The sequence below is a fragment of the Acinonyx jubatus genome, chromosome D3 (assembly GCF_027475565.1).
Source record: "Acinonyx jubatus isolate Ajub_Pintada_27869175 chromosome D3, VMU_Ajub_asm_v1.0, whole genome shotgun sequence".
NCBI classification, from domain to species: Eukaryota; Metazoa; Chordata; class Mammalia; order Carnivora; family Felidae; genus Acinonyx; species Acinonyx jubatus.
In genome coordinates, this window is record NC_069392.1 from 21,992,194 (window position 1) to 22,001,453 (window position 9,260).

General features: G+C 54.5%; 1 protein-coding gene across 2 annotated transcripts; it reads right to left on the reverse strand.

Moving 5' to 3' along the window:
• Positions 1-3,377: 3,377 nt before the first annotated feature.
• Positions 3,378-6,741, reverse strand: MTFP1 (mitochondrial fission process 1). 2 transcript variants are annotated; one of them, XM_027050812.2, is made up of 4 exons: positions 6,467-6,741; positions 5,661-5,788; positions 5,126-5,358; positions 3,378-4,034 (listed from the first exon to the last, which is right to left on the reverse strand). In XM_027050812.2, the coding sequence occupies exons 1-4, from the start codon at positions 6,531-6,533 to the stop codon at positions 3,920-3,922; spliced, it is 543 nt and encodes a 180-aa protein (XP_026906613.1). In that variant the 5' UTR covers positions 6,534-6,741; the 3' UTR covers positions 3,378-3,919. The 2 variants fall into 2 exon arrangements, with proteins under 2 accessions (XP_026906613.1, XP_026906614.1); XM_027050813.2 differs by having other exon boundaries at positions 3,378-3,992; positions 6,467-6,714.
• Between the last annotated feature and the right edge of the window lie 2,519 nt (positions 6,742-9,260).

Consider the following 9,260-nt stretch of genomic DNA (forward strand, 5'->3'; position numbering starts at 1 on the left):
TTGGAACTGGGCGGGTCCAGAAGCACAGCAGTGGCCCCTTGCCACTCTGCCGTGGCCAGACCCAGGCCAGAGACTCTTCCGGTTATTACAGCAACCAGGCCCTTGATGCTCTGACACACTGCAGGCATCTTGCACCAGCCTCTCCCCCTCATTTAATTTTTAATAATGGCTCTGTTTAAAATGATTCCTAAAAAGGTAACAATATCAGCTCTGGCCCCTATGAACAGCACTAGCACACCACTCATTGGCCCACAGCAAGAGGATGTGCAAAGTAAGCCTCCAGATGGGCCCGGGTCTCAGGCATCCAGGAGAGGCCCAACCTCTGCCTAGGGGGCTGCTGGGCAAATATTAGAGGAGACAAGGAGAAGCACCCTAGTCTCAGTGTCCCTGGGTAGGCTACAGGTTTGCCCACCACCCCACCACTCCTGCCCAGGTTCACATTTGGCAGGCACAAGACCTGCTTATTCCCAGGGGCATCGCCTCACAGAAGACCCAACACTAGCTCCTGCTTTGGGGGGGCCTTATTTCCCCAAACTGCCTCAGGAAAATCATAAGTGGTAGAGTCATTGGTGAACATCTCTTTATTGGAAAACTTCGGTAGGGGTTGGGGGCTCCTTAGACCCTGCTGCTTAGGCCTGCAGCTGGACGTGTCTGCAAGGCTCTGTGCCCTGAGCCAGCGGCAGTGGGTGAAGATGCAGAAGCCCATGCCTAGTATAGACATCAACAGCACCATGAGCAGAGTCCCTGACATCTGCATCAGCAACAGCATCAGCAAGCTGGGGAGACTCCCTGGTGTAAGAGGCAGAGGTTGATCAGGGCCTGGAGAGGCAGTAAGTACACCAGCAAGGGCTGGAAAGGGGCTGGGCAACAGCTTCCACCCCCCAGACCGTGTTGTTGACTTGGAGAGAACGGGTGTACTGGGCTAAGTGGTGCCTATGTGACCTCAAGCCTCAGTTTCCTCATCTCTAAAATGGGGCTGGTCATTTACCACGTCTACTGCATAGGATTCTTAGGAGAATCAAGTGAGGTCATCACAGAAAAATGGAAGCTTCCAGGCAACAAAGGGTAGCATTTATTAATATATAGTGGGTGGCAGTTACCCTTCTTCAGGGTGAGGAGGCTCAGAGGGGTGAGTGGCTTCCATAGTGATGGGGTGAGCGAGCTTAAAGCTAACTTGTCTGAGATTTTGGGCTTTACTCTGGCAGGCCATGAATGAGGGCCAAGTGGGGGAAGGGGGAAGGAAGAAGCCAGAACCAGGTTCTACTGGGATTGCCAAGGGTCCCCGAACCTGGGGCCCCAGTGTCTTCCACTGTGAAGGGGACCCTGAAAAGGGCCCAAACTCTGGAAAGGGACTCCCTCGCTCACCTCTGGGCTCCCTGGAGTCAGAAGCCTAACTCAACTAAAAGGACCATGTCATCTGGTGGGAAGCCTCCTCAGTGGCCTTGCCGGAGGCTGGAAGATAAAGATATCTCACCAGAAGGCTTTAAGCCATCCACCCACCCAACCTCTACACATCTAACCTTCTGACCTAGTATCTGCCCACTGGTGCTGAAAGTTGAGAGAAAATGAAGCTATTTATCTCAAAGCAAGAACAGAACATGTTTACACCATGATGTCAGTGACTAAGAGCCTAGACTAAGAGCCTTCTCTCAGTAAGGAGAGAATGAGAGAATGAGAGAGAATGGAGTTGAATGAGTCTCTAGGCATCTGTTTAATAAAGATGAGACCAGAAGCTCAAAAGTGGCAGACCAAGCTTAAGGCCCTCATTTTATACTTGGGGAAATTGAGGCTCAGAGAGGGAAGGGATTTGCCCAAGGTCACACATAGAAAGGGGCTCAGGGGGCTCTGGCTCTCCAGAGGCCAGATCCCTCTTTGATTCTCCTGATCAACAGATAACTTGAGTGGGTCTCATAGTTTGGAAGGGCCAGGGTCAGCTTCCTCAAAGGCCTTCAGAAGCACAACAGTACCTTCCATAGGCCCATCCCCCCACTGCTATGAGTACCTCAGAGCCTACCCCTAACCCCTACCTACAAAACCAAGAGACTCCAACCTGCCAAGGCTCTTTGATGGGGTGACCAGGGGCAGGTAACCACACAACAGGTGCACACTCTCAGAAAGAGCTGAGGGGCAATACAGAAGGGGCATCGGGGCTGGTTATGAAGAATGTTCAAGGTTGACTAAGAGGAAAAGTATTTCCAGCTGAGGAAGAGTGTGGGGTGGGATAAGAGAGGCTAGGAGGCAGGTGATAGGGAAGAACACAAGGCTGGGGCAGGTCCAAGAGCTGTGCCCCAAAACACAGAGGTCTGACTCTGGCCAGCAGCTCCCAGTTTTAGGGGGAACTCAGAGGGTGGAAGGTTAGAGACTAACTGAGCAGGGAACTGGTGGTAGAACCCAGATGTCATAGGGATGCTGGTGTGAACCTGGTGGGGGGTACAGGGCGATGCAGGACTGGAGAGGGGCATAGAAGGGGGCAGAGAAAGGGCTGGAGAATTGCGGGGGCTCAGAGCATTTAAGGGAGCCGGAGGGAGCGCAGGAGACTGAGCAGAGGTCAGGGAGGGCCTGAGAAAGGAACCCAGCTGCTGTGGGATGAGAAGGGCAGCAGAGAAAGGCTCACCGTCAGAGACCCCCAGACATCAGACTCACCCTGCAGCTGCAGACACCCCCAGAGCATGAGCCACAACTGGAGCCCCCATCTTGTCTCACTAGCCGTCCTGCCCAGTCCCTTGGCTCCTATAAGTCCCCATCCAGATGCAGGGGGTCTCTCTGGGGTGGGGTTAGCCCCCCCAGTCTGTAGCTGGGCTGCAAGGGGCATGGCCAGGGTCTCGGCTGGAACCGATTTGTGGCTTGGAGCAGTGCTGAGTGACAGAGACCTAAGCCTGTTTCTGCTCCACATCCAAAACCCCATTCCCCACCTCTCTACCCCTCCAAGTTGTTAACAGCCAAAAAAGGGGCTGGCCCAGAATCAAGGAGGAATGTCTCCCTTCCTACAGTGCTCCCAGGGACAGCCCCTGCGCCCTACTACCGGGTCACTCTTTTTTCTCCAAGACTCCTGAGTCTTCTGTGATACTCATATGGGAGCTGTCTTCACCTCAGGCACCTTCAGATTCAGGTGGTTCCTGCCCAACAGACTCCCCTTCCAGAAGTATTGGTGCTTTAGGCTTGCAAAGAGGTCAATGCCCAAAGGAGGCTGACAGCACCAAGGGTGGGATCCCAGGCATCTGCAGGGGAGCACTGGTGGGTGGGGAGGTACAGACAGGCCCAGTGCTGGCTATTGCAAGCAATGCATAGCCAAAGTTGGCCTCCACCTCTGAGGGCCCCCAGGCTTGCTCCCCACCACCACACCCCTGCTCATCCCCAAGAGGAAAGGAGAAGAGAACTCAACTTTTTGAGGATTTATTGGGCCGGGGGCTGTCCTGTCTTCCAGGCAGGTCCGAGCAGCTCCTGCACCAGGGATGGGCTGGCCGGAGAATCAGTCCTGAGGGTGCCCGCCACTGCACTGCTACATTTCTCCGTGTGTCTGCTGCTCCTCCGTCCAGCCATACTGCCATAGGGCCAAGCCACTGGGACTCCTGGGTCCCCAGCTTGCCAAGTGATCTTGGCTGTATTCCTGGCCCTATTTGGGCCTCAGTCTGCTTATCCTCCATGGGAGGATGTTACTTCCTTGTCAAAAGACAGGTCCACTCCCACTCAGTATCACAGATTCCATGGAAGCAAATAGGGTTCAGGTGTCCCCTTTCTGTGAGTTACTGCAGCTGCTGCTCCTTGAGGCCTTTGTCTCTCACTTTCCATTGGGCTCAAATATACTCAGACGCCAGGGCCTCAGACCCCAGAAAGCCAGCATCCACATCCCCTGGCAAGAGGAGGAAGTTGGACCAGAGCAGGGAGTAGGCCAACTCACAGACCAGGTACCAGGGCGGGATCAGGAGGAGCTGGGCTTCTCCACTGAAGGGTAGAGCTTGCGCAGGCTGGAGTCCAGGAGGAAGTCCACTGATCTGTGGGACAGTGGACAGTGATGAGCAGGTGACCAATGGGTGCTAGTGGGGGAATGGGAGGCACGAGGTCAGGGCCAGCGAAGGGATTCCTAGATGCAGGACACAGTGCCATTTCTCTATTCAGTTGGGGAAACTGAGGCACAGAGAGGTTAAAAGGCTCACCCTTGGGCCTTTGGGTCAGCTATGTTCCCTCGGAAAAAGACTGCTCCTCCCACTCTATGTTGATCTAGGTTGGCCCATCTTTGGTTCTATGAGCAGGCACATGACCCACGCCTGGCCAATCAGAAAAGGGAAATTGGCTCAGGACTAGGCACTCAGTCCAGAATAGACCAATGACAGCCTTCCTTGGGATTTTTTCCTTCCTTCCTTCCTGCCTGCCTTCCTTCCTTCCTTCTTTCCTCCCTCCTTCCCTCCCTCCTTCCCTTCCTTCCTTCCTTCCTTCCTTCCTTCCTTCCTGCCTTCCTTCCTTCTTTCCTCCCTCCTTCCCTCCCTCCTTCCCTTCCTTCCTTCCTTCCTTCCTTCCTTCCTTCCTTCTCAACTATAAGAAGCTTGCTATGGGTCTTGCTAAGCTGGTAGGATGGAAGCTGGGAACTGCTGGAAGCCATCTCTGCTCCCCTGTGGAGAATATGAGTGAAGCCAATAGGGGGTGGTGTCAGAAGACGGACAGCAGGATGGGGAGACCAAGACCCCTAATGACATCATTTGGGTGCCTAGATCCAGCCATGCCTGAAAGGAGCATAACTCTGGACTTTTCAATTTCATGAAGCAATTAATTCTTATTTTACTTAGCCCAGTTTCAGGTGGGCTCCTGTCACCAAAATCTCCCCAAACCCATCCCCTCCAATGCGCACCTGTTCCTGCCTGCCTCCGGTTGTTTTGTAACACTAGGTTTTCTTTCTAGAACTTACTGGTCCTGTGTCCCATACCCTCAAGGCATCCTCCTTATGTTTACTGCCAAAGTACCTGCCAGGATCATATGACGAGGACACAGACTGTCCTTTCTACCTGAGGAGTCCTGAGTGCCAGCCCTGCCTCTGCTGCTACTGTTGTGTGCAAAGTGGGGACACCATGTCTCTCAGAGCTTATCTCCACCTGTAGAGTGGATGATCCCTGAGGCTGGAAGGGGCACTCACCTGTCAATGGGGTGGATGATGACAGGGATGACCAGAAGCCCCAGTGCAGTGGTAGTCCACTTGCGGATGGACAGAGGCCAGCGGGTGGCAGTGCCCAGGATGTAGAGAGAGGCAGCACACACACGGTTGATAGTGAAGCCTGGGATGGCCACAGAAGCCAGAGCCTGCCACACGAAAGTGTCCACCACAGCCACAGTCACCCTGGTGCTGCGGCCTGCTTCAGGGCTTCGTACCTGGTAGGGACAAGAGATACTTCATCCAGCAAGGCAGAGGTGGGAAACGCTGTGGACAAGGGGCATGAGGTTGGACCAAGGGAGGGAAGTGGCTGGTTGGGGGTGTTGGGTTCTGGACTGTACCAATTCAGGGCTGGGGGCAGGATGTAGCACCCTACAAACAGGATGGGGGTATGGACTGCACCAGGCAAGGTTGTAGGGGTTGGACTGTCCCACAAGGGATTTTACCACATGCAAGGCTGGGGACTAAATCACAAGGGAGTGGACTAGGGTCGGGGGTTGAGAGGCAGGCTAACACTCACATCTCCTGCCTTCTTGCCCTTGTCAATGGCATCCGCCAGCACGTAGGAGCTGGATACACCATAGCTCAACCACACCACAGCCGCTGGCACCAGGGAGCGGAATGCCTCTCCCACCTCATTGGCATAGCCTGTTGGAGAGGAGACATTTAATTCCAGGGGTAGGAGTGGGTATGGTTTGCTCCACAAGGGGGCACTAGTCCTAATTCCCAGCCTGCTAAGGAGGAGCTGGGTGACCTTAGGTAAGTGATTTTACTTCTCCGAGCTTTGGGAGCGCTGAGTACAGTCACCATTGTCATCACTCACTTGCCTTCCCAGTCTGGGTTCTAGAAGCATGAGCACTAATGGAAAGACTAAGAGCAAGTTCCCTGATGAGGTACTCACCATGTGCCAGGCCTTTCCTGTGCCTTATCTCTTTCTACCCTTACAACTACCACCCCATGAGAGAGACGCTGCGTTCATTCCTTTATGCTGAGAAAACCAAGAGTCAAACTGAATCGGTATGAGGCCCCATAATCTGACTCTACAGCCAGTAACCCCCCCTCCCCTCCTCCTAGCCCGTCTGGAGCTTACACCTGGGAGACTGATCTGTACAGACAGACCCCGAGGGCAGGGGTGGGCCGACCTGAGCTGTGTGACTCTGGGCAAGTCCCTAGCCCTCTCTGAGCCCAGTCTCTGGCCCGGGCAGAATGAGAACTAAGATCCTTCCACCTTCTCCAGGCCCCTGACCAGCGTCTGGCGACCCCTACCTCTCCAGCCACATGGTGAGGGGTCGCCGAGCCCCTCGCGCACCCCCGGCCCCCTCTCACCTAGGTACCGCACCCACGTGTCTCGGAAAATGTCGCGCTCAGCACCCCGCGGGGGCGGCTCGGACATGGCGTTTCCACCTCCGCACCAGCCACTGCAGCCGGTCCTGCGCCGATACCACTTCAGCTTCCACTACCTCTCCAATCTGCCGCGGCAGGACCGGCTGAAGGTCCGGGACTGAAGGACAGGTCGCGCTGTCCCCGCCAGCAGGGAGCGTCTGCAAATTACCCCGCGCACTGAAGCCCCTCTCCCAGGCTTGGGCTTTACAGATTAATTTTCTTCACGTTTTTTCTGGGTTTGAGCGGTTGGCGCAGTCCTTTCCCACGACTGACTGACTGTAGTTTTGGAGCCTAAGAGAAGGGGGTTCAAATGCGGGAAGCTACACTTCCTAATTACACTTCATAGCTGTGTGACCTCAGGCAATAGGCTGTACTTCGCTAAGCCTCATTTTATTAATGTATTAATGTATTAAATGCGGAACACAATGTTCACTCCTCGGACAGTTGCAAGGATTATTTTTAGGTAACCATTTGTTAAGTTTACTGATCAGACCATTGACTAAAGACTCTAGACAGATTACTTTCTTAAAGCCTCCCACCAACCTGGGACCCCCATTTTACAGATGAGGAAATAGAGGCACAAAAAAGATGGGTCACTTTCCAGGTCATACAGCTAAGTGGTGAAGCTGGCATTTGAATCCAGGCCGTGTGGCTCCAGATTCCACGCTCTTAAGGGGAGTTGAGTTAATGAGTCTGGGGAGTGAATGGTGAGCACCCTGGAGAGGTGGGTATTTGGTGTGCCTTCCTGGCAGGTGCCATGTTCATTTATCAAGCTCTGGGTTCTAACTGGATCCATATAACCCTCAGACCAAGCTTCCTGGGGGCAGGACCTTGAATGAATGAATGAATGAATGAACGAACGAATGAATGAGTCAAGGGAAACAAGACTTCAGGAAAACGAGCAGAACAGAATGTGTGGTCTTGAGGGGGTAGTGGTTATTAAGAAACTCTTCCCCAGCTGGACCTCTGTTTACTCATGTGGGCAATGAGTGCACTTCACTAAAGCTCTGAATCCTTTGGATTTTGCCAGCGAAGATGCAGCCATTAAAGGCAGGTAGTCCTGGGTTCAATCCCAGTTGTGCCACCTATTAGCCACGTCAGTAAAATTTATGAGTAGTCAGTATTTACTGAGCACTCACTTGTTAAGGCTCTCTTCTAAGCGCTTTGCACGTAATTTCCTTGAATTTCTGCAACAACCCAGGGCCCTAACGAAGCACAGGGTTGTTGCATGGTACCTAGTATGCGCTCATTAAAGAATTAGCTTTTATTGTCATTAAATAAAGACAGAGAAAATAAAGACCACTGATTCAATATTAAGGGCCCCATTTTCAGCCCTGGCCGTCTCTGTCATCGTTCGGTCGTGTAGGTCAGCCGGTTGGCGGTGACCTCGCAGGAAGCTGGGCTTGGGCCCAAAGGGATCTCCAGCCCCGGAAACATCGGTAATGCTGACGCGGAATTAGGAGACGGTCCCTAGCACCACGTGAGCGTCGTTCGTCCGCTTCCCCCCCACCCCCCCCCCCCACCTCGGGCCCACCACAGGCGCTGCACGCACTCCCCAGACCCGTACTTAACAGCGCGCAAGAACCTTCCGGCGCTTAACAAGGAACCGAGTGGGGCGGGGCCTCCGCCCTGACCTTGAAGGCGGCCAGTAGCGCGCCCTGGTGCCCTTAACAAAGATGGCGGAAGACAGCAACGGGCTGGGCCAGCCTGGAGGCAAGCTGGCTGTTGGGCCCCAAGGGAAAGCGTGCGCCAGAGGGAAGTAACGGGTGACTTCTGCGCATGCGCCCCACCTATTGCCGGCTAGGTGCTGCTGAGGCGTAAATTTGCCGTTCTGAGGGAGGGGCAGAGAGGAGCGAGGCGGCGGGCATTGATTTCCACTTCCTGTGCACTGAATGTTGCTTTATTCATTGGTTAATTTTCCTAACGGAGCGTTGTAAACCAAGGTCGGGTGACCCCTGCCAAGCGGTCTGGCTGCTGTCCACGCAGCCCAGCCCCTACTCAGTTTCACCAGACCATCTCCCCACGCTGGGCCGGGGCCTGGGTCTCGGAGGGAAAGCAGTCCCTGCGAGGGCCCAGGCGGGTTCGTTTTCCAGTGTTCGTTTGCAGGGCGTGGTGTTAAGTGCTGTGGTTGCCCCCAGGGTCCGTGCCCTCCAGTCCCTGGTCGCCAAGCGCCCCCTGTTCGTCACTGTGGATGGAGGGGCTGGGGACCTGTGAGGCCGTTTGTGGCTGCCCCCAGATGCTGGCCCGGGCTTTGGCCCCCTGCCCGGGCAGCCTCCCCGCCAGACACCAGGAACCCAATGCACCAGCCGAATGCCTCCCACAGAGATGGGACTGCCAAAGCATTGCTGAGGTCAGTCAGGAAGCGGCCTGGCCGGCACCGTGGGAGACTCAGACTGGGAAATGCACTGACTGAGATCTACTGTTTTGAGCCCACTTGTCATTTTTGTGTGGGGTGCTCAAATGGAGAGTTAACTTGATGAGAGGCCGGCAGCACTGAAAAGGGGGGGTGGAAGCCTCAGGACTCACCCCCACCCCTAACCTCCCTGGCCCATCATGGAGCTGGGATCCCTAGAGGTAATTTCCCTGTGCTTTGTTTACGTTGGAGGACAGTGGCTGGGCACCAAATCTCAACTGTCCTGAGAAGCTGAGTCACTGACAATCAGTAATTAAAGAGACAGCCAGTGGGTCCCAAGAATTGCAAAAATCTCAAGGTGGCCTTCCTGTCTACCCCTGAGTG

Bases quoted from the DNA above. Each gene is read 5' to 3' on its own strand.
- MTFP1 (XM_027050812.2), bottom strand. From the start codon at position 6,533: ATGTCCGAGCCGCCCCCGCGGGGTGCTGAGCGCGACATTTTCCGAGAC. The intron at 5,359-5,660 runs GTGAGTGTTAGC...TGTCCCTACCAG, and splicing joins AGGGCAAGAAGGCAGGAGAT to GTACGAAGCCCTGAAGCAGG. The intron at 4,035-5,125 runs GTGAGTGCCCCT...TTCCCCCACTAG, and splicing joins ATCATCCACCCCATTGACAG to CACCCATTGGTCACCTGCTC.